General features: G+C 40.6%; 7 protein-coding genes across 7 annotated transcripts; 3 read left to right on the top strand and 4 right to left on the bottom strand.

Annotated features, from left to right (window-relative positions):
* Nucleotides 1-1,236: 1,236 nt before the first annotated feature.
* Nucleotides 1,237-3,551, top strand: V1514DRAFT_327336 (ammonium transporter AmtB-like domain-containing protein). The gene has a single exon (XM_066926956.1). The coding sequence runs from the start codon at nucleotides 1,706-1,708 to the stop codon at nucleotides 3,200-3,202; it is 1,497 nt and encodes a 498-aa protein (XP_066784647.1). The 5' UTR covers nucleotides 1,237-1,705; the 3' UTR covers nucleotides 3,203-3,551.
* On the bottom strand, nucleotides 3,473-5,340 carry V1514DRAFT_327334 (uncharacterized protein). The gene is made up of 3 exons (XM_066926955.1): nucleotides 5,061-5,340; nucleotides 4,389-5,000; nucleotides 3,473-4,338 (listed from the first exon to the last, which is right to left on the bottom strand). Exons 1-3 carry the CDS (start codon nucleotides 5,103-5,105, stop codon nucleotides 3,559-3,561), a joined length of 1,437 nt encoding a protein of 478 aa, XP_066784646.1. The 5' UTR covers nucleotides 5,106-5,340; the 3' UTR covers nucleotides 3,473-3,558.
* Nucleotides 5,140-6,725, top strand: V1514DRAFT_303960 (ketopantoate reductase PanE/ApbA C terminal-domain-containing protein). Its single transcript, XM_066925617.1, has 2 exons — nucleotides 5,140-5,332; nucleotides 5,426-6,725. The coding sequence occupies exons 1-2, from the start codon at nucleotides 5,299-5,301 to the stop codon at nucleotides 6,439-6,441; spliced, it is 1,050 nt and encodes a 349-aa protein (XP_066784645.1). The 5' UTR covers nucleotides 5,140-5,298; the 3' UTR covers nucleotides 6,442-6,725.
* Nucleotides 6,464-8,050, bottom strand: V1514DRAFT_235566 (uncharacterized protein). Its single transcript, XM_066924746.1, has 3 exons — nucleotides 7,315-8,050; nucleotides 7,155-7,261; nucleotides 6,464-7,094 (listed from the first exon to the last, which is right to left on the bottom strand). Exons 1-3 carry the CDS (start codon nucleotides 7,988-7,990, stop codon nucleotides 6,486-6,488), a joined length of 1,392 nt encoding a protein of 463 aa, XP_066784644.1. The 5' UTR covers nucleotides 7,991-8,050; the 3' UTR covers nucleotides 6,464-6,485.
* A 120-nt stretch (nucleotides 8,051-8,170) lies between these two features.
* On the top strand, nucleotides 8,171-9,165 carry V1514DRAFT_327330 (uncharacterized protein). Its single transcript, XM_066926954.1, has 2 exons — nucleotides 8,171-8,592; nucleotides 8,664-9,165. Exons 1-2 carry the CDS (start codon nucleotides 8,212-8,214, stop codon nucleotides 9,084-9,086), a joined length of 804 nt encoding a protein of 267 aa, XP_066784643.1. The 5' UTR covers nucleotides 8,171-8,211; the 3' UTR covers nucleotides 9,087-9,165.
* On the bottom strand, nucleotides 9,099-12,195 carry V1514DRAFT_350985 (uncharacterized protein). Its single transcript, XM_066929435.1, has 4 exons — nucleotides 11,990-12,195; nucleotides 11,353-11,940; nucleotides 11,244-11,288; nucleotides 9,099-11,170 (listed from the first exon to the last, which is right to left on the bottom strand). Exons 2-4 carry the CDS (start codon nucleotides 11,717-11,719, stop codon nucleotides 9,216-9,218), a joined length of 2,367 nt encoding a protein of 788 aa, XP_066784642.1. The 5' UTR covers nucleotides 11,720-11,940; nucleotides 11,990-12,195; the 3' UTR covers nucleotides 9,099-9,215.
* Nucleotides 12,196-12,422: 227 nt separating this feature from the next.
* On the bottom strand, nucleotides 12,423-13,631 carry V1514DRAFT_327327 (reactive mitochondrial oxygen species modulator 1-domain-containing protein). Its single transcript, XM_066926953.1, has 5 exons — nucleotides 13,523-13,631; nucleotides 13,397-13,430; nucleotides 13,202-13,292; nucleotides 13,105-13,127; nucleotides 12,423-13,032 (listed from the first exon to the last, which is right to left on the bottom strand). The coding sequence occupies exons 1-5, from the start codon at nucleotides 13,601-13,603 to the stop codon at nucleotides 12,911-12,913; spliced, it is 351 nt and encodes a 116-aa protein (XP_066784641.1). The 5' UTR covers nucleotides 13,604-13,631; the 3' UTR covers nucleotides 12,423-12,910.
* Between the last annotated feature and the right edge of the window lie 2,591 nt (nucleotides 13,632-16,222).

Genomic DNA, 16,222 nt, shown 5'->3' with positions numbered 1-16,222 from the left:
AAGTACAGCGAATTTTGAGTTTTCATGACAGGCCTCCGCTGTTTTTGAAAAAAACATGTAGAGCCCGTTGCCAGACGAAAGATTGCAGTTGCTTGACTATTAATGTATCATCTTTTGTATACTTGTGTATAACGTAGGCTTTGATCGTAAAATTAATAAAAAATTAAGTCGGTATGGCTGGCTATTAAGCAATGGACCGTGCTTGGGGGGTTGTTCAGGTCTGCTTTCATACTGGTCTTGGCATTTAGAGCTGCGGAGGCCAGTATAAAAGGAGCAAAGTCTGCAATATCTAATTGCCGAAACTAATATTTCTTCTTTATTTTCAACACGATGCAAGTTGGAATTATGATTAATTGCTAAATATAATTCAGCAAAAGTGTCAAAATGTGAATAGTTGCAACATTATTTTCATTTTTCGCCATACTACATAATACACATTTAATGTTTTGAACGCAGCAATGTATATATTTAAATGCATATATACATATTGTATACGTGTCGACTCAATCAATGTATTATGTTATTGTTTCAAACAGAGTCATGACACGACTTGATGGTGGTTATACGCATTTCTATCGGTAACACAGTCGAAGAGGCGAACGATTATACGTGAACGACGTCCCAAAATGGATAAATTTTGCGGGCTGTCAATCTATATAAAGTATAATGCGCCATATATATGACGCTCAGGCAGTCTACGAAAACCACAAGCGGTAAAAATTTCCTGTGCTTATGCGTTTAATACGGTAAGTGTATACCATAGACATATCCAAGCCAGATAAGCAAGCCGTCAATCAATTGTCGCAGGTCAATCAAAACCCATCACGTTGGTGGCTTGCATTCGCTCAAATAAAAAGCCATCGTTCCCCCCCCCCTCCGCCTGACTTCTTGCCCGCATTGTACTTGAATAATGCACATACAGTCTCTAAGTGATTCACCACCCGCGCTTACATAATCACTTCAACGAAAATGAGACTTGCGAAAACGAGGTTCGGCTCTCCGACGAAAACGGATCCAGCGCACCACGTCTGCGTTCTGATTGGCCGGATAGCATAGAGAGATAAGCCTTATCTCGCCGAGCGGCGCCATGCCAGGCGGAGTCAGCGGGAGCAAAAGCCGGGTAAGACAATCCCTGTTTCGCCCGAAGCGGTTAGTGGCCAGATAGCGACCGACCCGCGGCCTGTTATCTCTACCAACGCCACCGGCCAATCTCTCAAACAGGACAGACAAGGCGCGAAAGCGACTCAGCAAACTAAAAAGACGCCTCCGTCGTCATCGAGTCAACCGCATTTCGCCCAGCTCAGGCCTTGCTCTTGACTTGTGCAAAACAAAACATAAAACATGTAATCGTTCAATTGCGAGTTTATTCATCATCAACCTTTTGTGGGGTTTTTGTGTTTTGGTGAAGCCCGCAGCTTCGTCTTTGTCGTCGAGCCAGCCGCCCGGTCGGGCTAGGGTTGGATCACCACCACCTCTTTGCTCAACAAGGTTTTTGAAATTTGTTTTTTCCCGCCGAGCCAGTCCAATCTGAGTTTTTTTTTTTTCTTGGTGCTCGACTCACCGCGAATCGAGTGACGGTTTTACTGCCTTAAAAACTCGTGCGTCCCTACTACTTTTTTCGTCGTCTGTTCTGTCGTCTGCTCTTTTTTTTCAAAACCGTGTTGATTTTTTTTTTGCTAGAAAAGGATTTGTATTTTCAGGATCAATGCCAGTCGAATTCAACAGTACGGAACCTACTGGGGGCGACTCTGTCACCACCAACCTCAACGTCTTCTACGACTTTGGTGATGTGGCATACGTTCTGGTATCCACATGCATGGTGTTCATCATGGTTCCTGGTCTGGGCTTCTTGTATTCCGGTCTTGCTCGGCGCAAATCAGCGCTGTCAATGATTTGGGCTTGTATGATGGGCGGTGCCGTAGCGATGTTTCAATGGTATTTTTGGGGGTATTCGCTAGCCTTTTCGCCGACAGCAACCAATGGCTACATTGGTAATCTCAGACACATCGGACTTCGTCTCGTTCTCGGTGCTCCACCAGCCGGGACACCTTTCATTCCCGAACTTTTGTTTTCTATGTATCAAGGAATGTTTTGCGCCGTCACGGTTGCCATCGTAATGGGCGCCGTGGCTGAGCGTGGCCGGCTTATGCCCGCCATGGTGTTTGGATTTATTTGGGCCACCATAGTTTATGCGCCGCTTGCCTGTTGGGTTTGGAATCCAAATGGATGGGCGTTTAAATGGGGTGTTTTAGACTATGCCGGTGGCGGTCCGGTCGAGATCGGTTCCGGTATTGCTGGCTTAGCCTATTCGTTTGTTTTGGGTCGCCGCCAAGATAAACTGCTGCTCAACTTTAGACCTCACAATGTTTCGCTAGTTACTCTCGGAACAATTCTTCTATGGTTCGGATGGCTTGGATTTAACGGTGGTTCTTCGTTCGGTGCAAATCTTCGTGCCATTTATGCGTCTTGGAACTCAAACTTGACTGCCATCTTTGGCGCAATTTCATGGTGCCTGATGGATTTCAGACTTGAAAGGAAATGGTCAACCGTAGCGATCTGCTCAGGGTTTATTTCTGGTCTTGTTGCTGCTACCCCTGCTTCAGGCTTCATCCCCATGTGGGCCTCAGTCATTTTGGGAATTGTGTCCGGAATCGTTTGCAATTTGGCTACTCAGGTGAAATACGTACTGAAGATTGATGATTCTCTCGATTTATTTGCTGAGCACGGTGTTGCTGGCATCATTGGTCTCATTTTTAACGCATTTTTCGCAGCAAACTATGTTATTGGCTTGGACGGCGTTTCATTGGAAGCTGAAGGTGGTTGGCTCAATCATAACTACAAGCAGTTGTACAAACAAGTTGTTTATGTTATTGCTTGCTGCGCTTACGTGTTTATCGTGACCGCTATTATCTGCTATGTTCTTAACAAGATCCCGGGTCTTAATCTTAGAGCTTCAGAAGAGGCTGAGATGCGGGGAATGGATGAGGATCAGATTGGTGAATTTGCTTATGACTATGTTGAAGTAAGAAGAGATTATCTTGCCTGGTCACATCCTACCACGACTGATGGAATTCCGGTTGAGCACTACCGCAATCAGCCCACTTTAATGCAACCTCAGTATGCTACCACAGTCAGCGGCTCAGAATCTAGGGATGCTTCAAGAGAAACGAGCAGTGCAGTAAGCACGGAAAAAGTTCAATGATTTTTTTTTCTTTTTTTTTTTTTTTTTTTGGGTTTCAACTCATCGGGTACCTTGCATCATTTTCTGTTTTTTTTTTGTAAATTCAGGATTTTTTTTTGTTTTATATTTTCATGTTATTATTTTTGTTGACACTTTGTATTTATTTTTCATGGGTTTAAAAAGGGTTATGTTATTTTTATTTTGTCAATTATTACCTACCTTTTATGCTTTTGGTTGGGGAGGTGCGAAATGTTTTTTTATTAGTTTTTTTTTTGGCGTTCTTGTATAATATAAGCTCATTGATCGACTTTATTATGTGTAATTATTTCATTAAAAATGATAGTATGTAAGATAAACAAACCGGAGAAGCAATTGTTTTACCTTTCGCCTGATCCAAATGCTATTCTCGACAATTTCCCAACTCCATTACTCCACGTTTTTAATGCCTTAAACCTGTTATCTTGCGAAGCCTGCTCGATCGCTTGCTTTTGCCTTTCCCTGCGTTCTGTGCCTACTGGTGCTTCTTCCGCACCCGTATCCGGGGCAACGTCAATATCCAAATTTCCAGTCACCTCATCAATCTTGCCTCGAATTTTCCCATCCAGGATCAGCATGACCAGCAGGTTTTCCATTTCGGGATTGGCAATGCCCAAAGTTGTTGCTAGGTATGTAAGATCGATCCTGGAATATGGTGCGATCAGGTTTACCACGAATTTTGCACGAAGTCGTTGCAACACGTCGTGTAAATAAAATTGAATAAACGAATCACTCATGATGCCACCGTTCGCACCTTCTTCGCCACCATTTTCCTGCAAAATTTTTTGAAAATCATGAATATCACTTCGTTGGTAAGCATCAACTAATGAGTTCATGGCAGCTATTTGAGGATTTGATTTGTATGGCTTGGTCTCTTGTGATTCAAACGGGTTAATATCCGTGTTTGATAACATGACAGCCAATACTAAATATTTTAATACCTGTATTCGTTGTAACGATCCAGCTTCATCATAATTTCTAAACGATTCAAAAAATGCTTCTCGTGCTTCTTCCCATCTTTTTTCGTTCATGTGCATTTTACCTCCGCATTCACGAATCACGCCCATGATTTTGGGATGTGGGATTGTAGACGTGATGCTGTTTGACCGGGCATACAGATCCTATTTGCCAAGATTAGTCGAGAGAAAGAAAAAAAAAATTGTAACTTTACCTTGAGCTTCTTGTTGTTTTTGGTTTGCGTATACATTTGAATCTCTAGGGCATATACTTCGAGAAGATAAGAACCTTTACTTTGATCATCACCACCTTTATCATCCTGGCATGCCTTATGTAGTACTTTTAAAATCTTGCTTAATCGTGCATATTCTTTTCGATCCAACCATAATTTTGCTAATTTTAAATTTGTTTTCAACCACAGCCTCTCATTCCGCGCTTCTTCTAATGCTTCCAACGTGACAGAGTAAAAAGTTTCCATGAACGATAAATCAGTACTGCCGATCGAAACGTAATCAAGAATGTTATTCAAACTTTTCTCTGAATAATTTTTGGTCACTGCAGATTTGGTATAGGTTAACAACTGCTTGTAATGTTTTAACGTTTTCGTTTGGTCGCCTCCTCGGTGAAACAATATCTTGACGATCTGTTTTAAAGCTTTAAACCCCCAATCTCCTTTCTCACTTTCCAATTCAACAACTCCCAAAAATTCATCAATTGCAGCATCCGGGTCATCTTCTTTTAATGCTTTTGCATTATAATATTTGTTTTCGATATCAATGTTGGAACCGTTTGATGCGACCTCATCGTCTTCGTATTCAAAGTCATACTAAAGATAAGCTCTATTAATACTCGTGACATGCCTGATTGTAATCCAAAAGATCCATACATTTTCCTCATCAGAGGCCATCATAAAATCGTCGTCATCCGACATGGTTGACAAATCTGATGTTTGTAAACAAGCTAGATTTGATATCTGCCGTTGTGGAAATCCAAATTTGGCGGATGATCCAAGTTAATTAGTTACGCACTTGGGAACTTTAAACGTTTGATGACCGAATGCAATCATGAAAACAAAAACAAATGCAAGAAAGTACAATTAATTACATACAATAACTCTCAATTTGATGTCTTCTTTATTTCCGACGATTTCCAAATTTTGTGAGACCTCAGAATCTACGATTATTCATCTCTCTGCCCAATTGCCTATAAACTAATGTTTTATGCGTTTTTTTTTTGAAAACATGTAAACAGCAATCATAGGAGTAGGTTCAATAGGCAAGTTTATTGCCCACTCGGTAAGGAAAAGTTACCCCGATGTTGAAATTGATTTGTTTATGAGCAATCAAGATGCGGTTAAAGAATTTAAATCAAATGGCAATCAAATAACCGCATTTTCAACTACGCATGGAACCACGAGCAAGTCTGAAAATTACAATTGCTTGTCAATCCAGGACAACGTTGAACCTGGTTCGTTTATTATCGTGGCAACAAAAGCCGGACAGGTCATTCAGGTTTTGGAAAAAATTAAATCTTTAGTGGTTGCGTCACCGAGCAGGATATTGTTGCTACAGAACGGACTGGGCATTATCAACCAGATAAATTCAAACATATGGCCAGAAGAAAGTACTCGTCCGCATATTCTTTATGGCATCAATACCCACGGCATTACATCAACAACCCGCAACTCGATTGAAATTAGAGGCCAGGGAAGTATCCGCTATGCCAACATTCCAAACCCCAAGCGACAAGATTCGCAAGCTCACAAGATTTCCCAGGTTTTGAGTAACATGACTCAGCTTGCGATTGCGAACGTGAGTTACGAAACATTTGTCGAAGAACAATTTTGCAAATTCGTGGTCAATTGTTGCATTAATCCGTTAACTGCTCTTTACGATTGTGATAACGGCCAAATCGTGGCCGTTGATCTGTTACGGCAAATCTGTCAATCAATAATCTCTGAGATCGTGGCCGTTAGTGATGGCCTGCCAGAATTGCAAGTCCTTCAACCTGAACAGCAAAAATTGCTCGTGCGTGATGAAAATTTAATGAAATCAGTAATTAACGTGGCTAAGCTCACGTCTCGAAACATGTCATCCATGAGGGCAGACGTGATTCAAGGCAGGCAAACGGAAATAGACCATCTCAATGGATTCGTTGCATCTTTAGCAAAAAATATCGGACGGCAGGCACCGGTTTGTGAGTTATTAACACTCATGATAAAAACTGCCGTGTTGCGACAAAAAGGTTGGGAATCAAAGGTAGCATAACTCGTGAAAAGATAATTAATTATGAGAAAAAAAAAACCATTAAATCAGACCAACTGAGACTCAGCAATCCAGATTAATTCCTTGTACAGATTAATAATATTTTCCACATTAAAATCCAAATCCAGTCGTGACAGTTGATTAATAGCATCTTGACCATTTTTAATTATCGCATGCAAAATTGGCGCAAGTAACTCATTCGACCTAGCTTTGTACTGATAACCATCTGTTACGCCAATCATGTATGCTTTCAATTGAGCAGCTTCTAGTTGTCTCATGGTCTTGGCCGGCTCATCCTGGACCATGGCGTCTGAGACTTGCGCCACAGCTAGCGCAACCTCTGTTCGATACGAAATGGAATCATGCTGCACCGTATAATCACCCCAATACCCATATTTGGCAAGGTACTTTGCCTTTGGATGATTTTCATTCCCCTGACAAACCAAATTTATAATCTCATTCGTGATATCAAGTTGGGTGTTTTGATTCTGGTCAAGAATGAATCCGTACTCGCATAACAGGAAAGAATTTGTATGAGGACCATACGAAAGAAAAATTTCTTCACCTGGCTCGTAAGACCTGCCAGTCTCGAGAATAAATTTCTGTGCTTTTGAAAATTTCTTAACCGGACTTGTATCAATAACATCAATTGTGCACTTTATACAAAAGACAAAAAGTTAATAAAAGAAATAAAAGTAAAAAAAGGTATGCCTTACATGATTGATATCGGTGTGATTGAGAAAGTCGACAAGTGGAGCTAAAGTCATGCAATCATCTGATGATGGTGCTTCCTCCATATGAAAATAAAGACATCGTGAGTTTACTATTCTCATTAGTCGATTAAAAGTCAAGCCTAAAAAAAAAAAGAAATCATACCACACATCCATGCCCACAAAAACTGGTTTAGATCATCAACATTGGCAAAGATTGATCTTACCGTTTGAAAATCGTTGTTAAATTGCTTGATCATCCGTTGCGCATGTTGTAACGTCGTATTAGGTAACAGTGGTAATAAATTTTTTGAATTTTCTTCTTGCAATACATGCCATACTAAAGGCACTGATTTGAAGTCCTGCAGTCTGGGCAACACATCGATAAACAATGCCCATTCGGCTTGCTCGCCTTGATCATGCAACTTAGCTTCTTGGTACAAATAATATGCTAAAAGTTGATGCGAGGATAATGAATTCAACGCATTCCTATGCACGCTTGAAATTCTTAACTCGGTTTTATCGGTCTTGACCCGTTTGGTCAGATTTTTGGCAAGCGTTTTCTTCACGGTCGTTATGGGCAAATGAGGTTGAAACAATTTTAGCGCCACGCTAATATCAGATTTTATCAATTCAGTCAGTTTCTGCCTAACCGTGCGAGGATTTAAAAGTGCGTCAACAGGGAACTGGATTATTGGTTCTTGACTGGCAACCTTGCTAACGGCCACGACGCCGATGCCTCGTCCGGGAATGGCGCGTGCGGTGATGGCATTTGAAATAATGACCCCCCGAGATTCAAGCCATTTGACAAGACGATCCAATTTTTCATTAGGTTCTGACATTATTTGAAATTCAATTGACAATGCATTTCTGGCTTGGTTTTTTTTTTTGGGCGAAAAAAGAAATGTTGTATTATTATTATATGGTTAACTAAATGTTATTTGACTTTTTGACTTTTCTCGCAAATCATCGGGTAAGGTGAACGAATACTCTCTTTTGTTAACTTGTTCCCGGCGCGCCCAACGATTTACCGAAACAGGCATTGCAAATATCCAAATGAACCATGCGACCAACGGCGGTGCGACTTGACGTGCACAAGATTTTGCAGCACGCTCATTTAAGTATTCCTGGTCATGCGGCAGATTACGTTCGCGTGGGTCATGTTCAGGATGCCATCGTTCGCCAATTTCTCGATTTCAAAAAATCATCATCGTCATCGTTATCAGGCCAGCCGCGGCCGATAGTGCTTACCATGGAGTTCACGCCGGTTTATACGTTTGGTAGGCGGCAGATTCATAATGAAGAATCTGTTGGTAAGATTGCACAATTAAAACGGATTGCACCTGAAGCGCAGGCAGTGTACGCGCAACGGGGTGGCCAGACCACGTTTCATGGACCGGGCCAGCTGGTGGCATACCCCATTATTGACATTACCAATTATAATGTAAACAATGCAACTTTTCATGTCACGTATTTTTATAGTTTTGCGGTTGAGTGCGCTAATAAGTTTAATAGCTTACTTCAAAATGTTATGTTCGAAAATTGGAACAGGCGGCTATCGAATTACTGGCCCTGTACGGCTTGCAAGCCAAGACAACCGAAAACACTGGTGTTTGGTTATCCAATCATGAAAAAATTGCATCTATCGGTGTTCACTTACGCAGGCACGTTACCTCGCACGGCATCGCAATCAACGCGACCACAGACCTGGCATATTTCGCAAACATCGTCGCTTGCGGCTTGCCGTTCTCGAAACCGGCATCGATATCAAGTCATGCTCCTGATGCTTGGAACAACATGATAACGCATGCGCCAGGTCATGATGGCCTGCGTCACCTGTCGAATCAATTTGTAAATATTTTTGCGCAACATCTGGGATTCGATGGCATAGAAATTGTAGATTACGCAAATATAAAAAATCAGTTCGGTGAGATATAAATTGTCTTGCAATAGATTAAAATTGTAATTATGTATTAATAGCTTATAATTTAAATAATACAAATGCAGAACAATAAAACGCCGTAAAAAAAGAACGCATTGATGTTTTTATTTTTTTTCCCTCTTAGTTCATGGAACGGACCGATTATTTAAAACAACCATAATTCCTAATCCAATCGTAACAATCGTCATTGCCGATATCAATGGCGCAAATAAATGAGCAAGAGTAACATGATGTGTAACTAAACCTTCACGAATTGGTAAGTTATCAGCAGCATTTGTAGTAATAGTAATAGAAGAAGACGAAGACTGAGACAATGTTAACGATGGCTTTCCGGCTTGCGATTTGAAAATTTCAGATCTGCGTGACCGAATTCGTCTCGAAAACGGAGGTTTATCATCTGCACGGTCGTCTTCATGTCTTGCCATTTTAAATTCTTCTGGTGTTAATGTCGCCGTTCGAGTGAAAATTTGAGGCGAGTCCGGTGCCGGCCGGTCATCCCGTTCAACAGCCGGGCTGCGAGAACGAGAACGAGAGCGAGACTTGCTTCCGTGGATTTCATTATTTGCCTGATCAATATCCTGTTGATCAACGTTATCATGACCATCATCAAAAATTTCAATGCCACTATGAGCTCGCAATTCGGAAATAAGATGTTTTAAGGCCCGTGCATTATTTTCCGCTGCTTTTTCGGCTTTTAAAGCTCGAGATTCCCACATGATTGCATCACGTCGGGCCAAATCCAACTGACCTAAAACATCGTCCTCATCAATTCCGTCAGATTGACTACGCCTGCGGCGGCGTTCTTCGCTCCGCATCAACACAACCGTATCTGCTGCTGTGCTCTGAGAATCATCAAATTCAAGTTCACCCACGTCCTGGTTAGATTCTTTAAACTCATCAATTGCTTGCTCTCTTTCTAATTCGAGTTCCCGTTGTGCTAGCGTCAGTTTTGCTTCAACTTCTTGCCTAGCTGAAGATTCATGATTTAATCGCTCTTCAAGCTCGGCAATTTTGTAATCAAACTCTGTAATCTGTTGTTCTGCCGCTTGAAGCGACACCGTGACGGCAAGTAATTTTTGTTCGGCTGCTGTCACAAACGCCGAGTTGATATCTGCTTGATGAACATCGTCTGCTAAGGGGGCTACTAAATGTTCCAGATCATTAGATTCAGGCTCTGATAGAACTGAAGACAACGTTCCAGCAGAAGCAGCAACAGCAATCTTGGCAGCTTCAGCAACCGATTCAGCCTGTGCTTGTGTCATGGATTCAAAAGCTTGAGTTGCACGGTCAAGCTCGATTGCTTGCGATTTTGCAAATTGTACTTCTGTATCTAGCTTTCTCAAAATCATGTCAAGAGAAATGGGACCTTTAGTATTTACGCCATGTGGTGCCAGAATGCGAGATATGATTCGATGTCGCGATAACTTGCCCGCGCCACCACCACCTGTGCCTGCAATCACGGATGCGGTAATTGTGTTTCCAGCCCCATTATGACTGCCAGCCAAATTTGCAGAGGGATCAATATCTGCAAATGATAAACTGATTGGTCCGTTGTGAATACCATTGGTTCCGGGCTGAAATGTTCCACCACCGAATCCAACCTTATCAACTCGGGCAGCCACCTTGTTATGTGACACACCTTTTGTATCCTCGGCCGAGATGTCAATTCCTAATTCCAAAATATCATTTGCCTTTAATTCGTATGGTTCACTCTCACTATCTTCAGGTAGCAACCTGTTTCCGTTGATGAACGTGCCATTAGCACTTTTAATATCTCTGATCCACACTTGCCCGGTGGCCTTGTCTGCCCATATTTCAGCATGTTGCCGACTTAGTACTCTTGAATTGAAATAACCATTATCCGGCGTAGGTTGTGTTTTTGAATTGACTTGACGCCCTAGCGACAACGTGTTGGGGAAAAATGGTAACTTGATGCATTTTTGAGTAAAAGTGTCATTTAATGACGACAAGAAAATATAAATTGATTCGTTAGATGAATTCTGCCGTTGCTGCTGTTGATGATTTTTTAATGAAAAACCGATTGACGACCGATGAAATGAATTATGGCCTTCTCGTGGTTCTATAATAATCGTGTAAGTAACAACCCAAACGCAGACTTTCCAAAGGAAGGGGAAAAAAATACAGATGCTTACTCTTTTTAATTACAGGTCGGCGTTCTGGAAGGTTAATCGTTGAAGCTACCATGAAAGTTAATATATAAACGAATTATCGCCAAATTTTTTTTTTATTTTCGTTTCTCACCATCGGAAAACCCATAGTCTGACTTCGATGAGGATTTGCCACTGAATGTTGTGACCGCATTTGCTTGTCCGAGGTTTAAATCTACCATAACCGATTCTTGCGTGTATGGTGGTGGCAGGCCGGAAGGATCAACATCACTTATGCCTGGTGAATCATGTTTGATTGTCCTTGAGTCATCATCTTCGTCAAAGCTATTGTTCGATATTTCAACTGCCTGCTCAGGCACATGCTGATACGTCAAATGCGTTGATGATGAAGTCGAAGAAGACTGAATTGAAGATGACGATGGTGGAGGTGATGGCGGAGGTGAGGAACTCCGCATGTGATTTGAACTTGGTGCTGATAATGGAACCGCAACGGCAGCCATGCGAGAAAACAATAAAAAAAAGTATCAAATTTTACTGAATAGAACAAATTCGGACAACTCTGTGTTTGTACCAAAAAAAAAAAAATGAAAAAAAAAAGAACTAAAACCGAGAACAAAAAAACTCCTTTTGTATTAACTGAAGTATCAATAAATTCAAACCATTTAGAATGTTGACACGAATAGAAAATTATCTGATATTAAAAGCCCAATTAATTTCTTAACTAGAAAGCATTAATAACCAAATTTTTTGTTTTTTTAAGTCTTTCTCACTCAATTTCTGAAAAGATGGAAATGATCTCAAAAACTGGCAAGAAAAAAGTATTGTTGGGTTGACAATGCAAAGCAAGATCGACAAGTACGTAAAAAGTTTATGATCATAAAATTATTTTTTAAAATAATTTATATTTACTTCCTTTTCTTTGTGCCAGTGGTAAAATGAAAACTCTTGTCAATAATCGATTTGTGAAACGCTATGGCATGCCCCGATTGATGTTAAAACGTGGAATGCGCGCATCGGTACCACGTTTACAGTGCCCGAATATTTCAGCATCACAGTTAACTGCACTAATAAAATTATATTAAATAAAATAAATAATACAAAATAAAAAGGGCTCTTTAAATTATATATAAATTATAAAACCAGTTCTCAATATTAAATGAGTGTTTAAATTTAAGCAATAATTAAATTTCTTTCTACTAGTCTGTTGCGCTTCAGGGCAATAGCTGTTACGTGACCTTATGGGTACTTACTGGCTTGTTGGTACAACTCGGCCAACAAAAACAGCTAAGGAAATTTGCAATATAAAAAATGTAGGGATATGATGTGCAAAATATGTATATATACACGTGATCGATAAGAAACGAGTTTAGTTTACCGTTGCAATTGTTTTCAAGTATACTTGTGTTATTCCATAGCGCACCACTAAATTGCTTTTGTGAGCTTTAAAGCATTTCTTAATAATTTATTTTTGCACATTTTAATATGCTGCAAAAATTAATTATACCTAATTAAAACAAGGTGTGGTGTGCGTGGAAATAAAAACTTGTACGACGCACCAAAAAAATTAATTGAAATAACTATAGTTTAATATATACATATAGGCCCGCTGCTTTAGATAACTTGCCTGGTTTAAACGAGTGCGATAAGTTTGATTAAAATAATATACCTGAACTTGAAAGGAAAAAAAAACATCAGTTCTTCTTGATCTGGTCTCCAAAGTTGTGATGTGATATCCGGGCGGACTGAATGGCCTGCAACCGAAGAAGTTCCATTCGGTACCGATACTTGTCAAGTCCATCATCGGATCGAATGACTAAGAAAAGCAGAAACAAAGTTAGAAACCGAAACAAGCATCCATGTTTTCCACACATCATTAACACCATACCTGAACCAACAGACATGAACAGACTAAAGATTAAAAAAAAAAAAAAAATTAGTAACACTGATTCGGCATACATTGTAGCCAAAAAAATGGCACACACCCAAACGTTGCTGCTGAACCAAGCATGTATTGACCCAAGCTTCTCATAAATCCGTTAGGTCCCGGACCGTATCTAATTAACGTAAAGCCGCCTAATGAAGCAGTTAGCACTCCACTGAAAGAACTTCACATACAATTTATTTTCTGTATTTTCAAGCGCAGAAAAAAAAGGAAAAAAAAAAAATAGAGAAAATACCAAATAAAAAGCCAACCACGATACCAACCGAGGTCTTTAATGGCAGTAGAAATCAAAACGAAACTCATGGTCAGCACTTCCTCTCAAAGGCCTGATATTTTTTTAAAAAAAAAAAGAGCAGCATACACCCATAACAGCACCCATTTTAAACTTCTCCCATGCTGATGGTTGACCGCCTGGTCCATAAACTCCTGCTGGTGGTGGCATTTTTTTGGGCAATTGTAGATGTTTTTGTAGCTAGTGAAAATAAAAATTGTAGATTTAACGAGACAAAATACCGGAAAGCTTAGTCACAAATGACTCATTGAAACTTACCTGCCAAATTAAGTTTACATCCCTGTTTTTTTTTATATAAGGGGCATAAACGATGCTTATGTTGCAAACGATTTGTTTTGGAAGAATTTGGAGTGCATGGAAATGGTAAGAACATGCGACAAAGCGCCATGTAAAATCATTTTTGTACGTTAAAAGGCTATAGGAAAGCCAAAAAAACCCATGCAATAAACACACTAGAAAGAGATCTTTGCCATTGGATAAATGGGATTGTTTTATTGATGCGATTGTGGAATGTCGTGGTAAGGTTGATAAGGTATAATAACTACTGGATTATTAAGGGACTAATGTCAAGCAGGGTCAGCAGGCAGTCTTGGATGTTAAACGATCGTTTGCATTTGATCATTTGCCGGTTGACTATGGAACTTTGTCCGAAACTCAAAACTCACAAAACGCCATTGATCGACTGGTATATGAATTGGCTCAGGTTATTTGGAAGGAAGGTGGCTTTTGATTCCAACTGCACAAAAAATCAAGGATTCGCACACTTACTTCTGTTAAGATGATGCCCGGAAAAGGAAGGGTGTCAAAACGAATACAGATGCAAGAGAAGCTTGGTGACAATGACAGCGGGGAAAAATAAAATTTAGACATTACATTAGATATAAATGTCAAAGCCTTCTAGTCATTCGACCTAATGTTGAAGAGAAAAGGCTGTATTTGACGAAACTTCATGAGTATCATCCGCCATATCAGAATCACAGCGTGTCATGGGAGGTGGTACAATATATAGAGAAGCTAGCAGGTATTGGTGGAAGCACGATAGAGCTTCTACAAGACATGCGGAAATTGAAGATACCCGGATCATCGGATGCAAACCATAGGCAGGTGTATTATCAATGGCAGAAGGTGGAACTCGCATCTTTGAATGCTGCATCAAGATCCGGTGATCTCTATTAAGCTGCTGCTTGAGAAGCACAGCGACAAGATTGACGTATCCGAATGTACCGCGAGAATGAAATATGGTTTAGCAATATACCTACGTGAAGCCGTAAAAGCCTTCGCATCGACCCCGGCCCCGACCCCGATCCATCTCAATTTGATTGGTCTGGACTAGATGCCTGTGCCGAAAATGAGATGCTCGCTGAAGGATTCGTGTTAATCCTGCATTATGAGTAGCGTGCAAATGATATTCGGTACTTTGTTGCGAAATTTCTTCAGTGCAAGAAGATAAATGAGCTTGTACAAGTTGCAGGGAACATTCGGGCATTTAAGGGAAGGAGAACGAAATCAATTACATGGGGACTGAATGGCTCGGTACAAGCTTCTAATTGTAACTAATGTATATAGATAAATATATTGGTAAATCATAGATGTACAAAATTCCTTGAGCGTTTGATATAACAATTTGCATTGCAGATTTGTCGACTCCCAATTGCAATCTTACACAAGATCCTTCATCTTAAATTTTGACTGCAGCAAGTTCTTTACCGACTTCATGTCATGCTCATCTTTTGCAGCAATCAGCAGATCATCCTGTAACAAAGATGGAAACTGCTACCGACTTGAGGCTAAGTCATAACATCACAGTGCATGTTGTTGATGATCATGAGCCCAGAATGCATATCACGATCCAAGTGATGTCAGTGGAAAAGTGGTAAAGTGAAGAAGCGAATAAGCGGAAAAGTGAAGAGATGGAGATATTAAAGATACAAGTATGGGTATTTTGTATTCATCGTATCAATAAGTAATAAGTCTTTTGCTTATCATTCATAAACTATCGTTTCAATTATTACCGTGTCGTCTTCATACCGTTCTATACCGTTCTATTTTATCGTTCCACCGTCATCGTTACACATCCACATAAATTCCGACTAGGATAGGAACGCCAGTATCTGTTTTCTTGTAGTAAAGACATTGCACTTTTGGTGCAACCCATCACTTTGTCCTTGTGTTTTTGCGACATCGGTTTGGCTCCTTTGACTTCGCTCGTAGACGGTTTGTTTAGCGAGATCACTTTATTATTCGCAATATAACCACCTCCAAATGGAACGAGGGTCATTGTAGTTTCGTTATTGTCATCCCTCCCTGAAACAAAAGAAATCAACGCTAGGGCATCATCAGAAGCGCCATCTCCGGGTGTCTATTGCGCCCCTCGATACGACTCATCTCTGTCCGACATGTGTTCAGTCCAAGGGGGTTGCTCTTCAGCAACGTGCTCGTTGTCTTCAGATTGGTGGGTCTGTTCCTGTTCAGTTATGACCTGAGGCCATTACTACGGCCACTTATCTTTTAAAGCGCACGCCGTCCCGACCTGTCCAACGCAACACGACGTACTCTCGTTGGTTTGGACTTATGCCGCCCTCCAACCACTTTCGTATCTCTGGCTGTGCTGCCTATCCGCTTGTACCTTCCGTTCTCCGCGATGGTAAGTTTGCTCCAGTTTCGCGTAGTTATGTGATGGCGGATTATGACGCCTCTCATAAGTACTATCATTTGTTTGACCCTGTCATTTCGAAAGTGGTGGTACCCTCTCAGGTGCGCTTTGATGAA

This window comes from Lipomyces japonicus (assembly GCF_038497905.1).
Source record: "Lipomyces japonicus strain CBS 7319 unplaced genomic scaffold V1514scaffold_9, whole genome shotgun sequence".
NCBI lineage: Eukaryota > Fungi > Ascomycota > Lipomycetes > Lipomycetales > Lipomycetaceae > Lipomyces > Lipomyces japonicus.
Note: the sequence above shows the minus strand (reverse complement) of the source record. Positions and strands in the feature narration are given on the sequence as shown.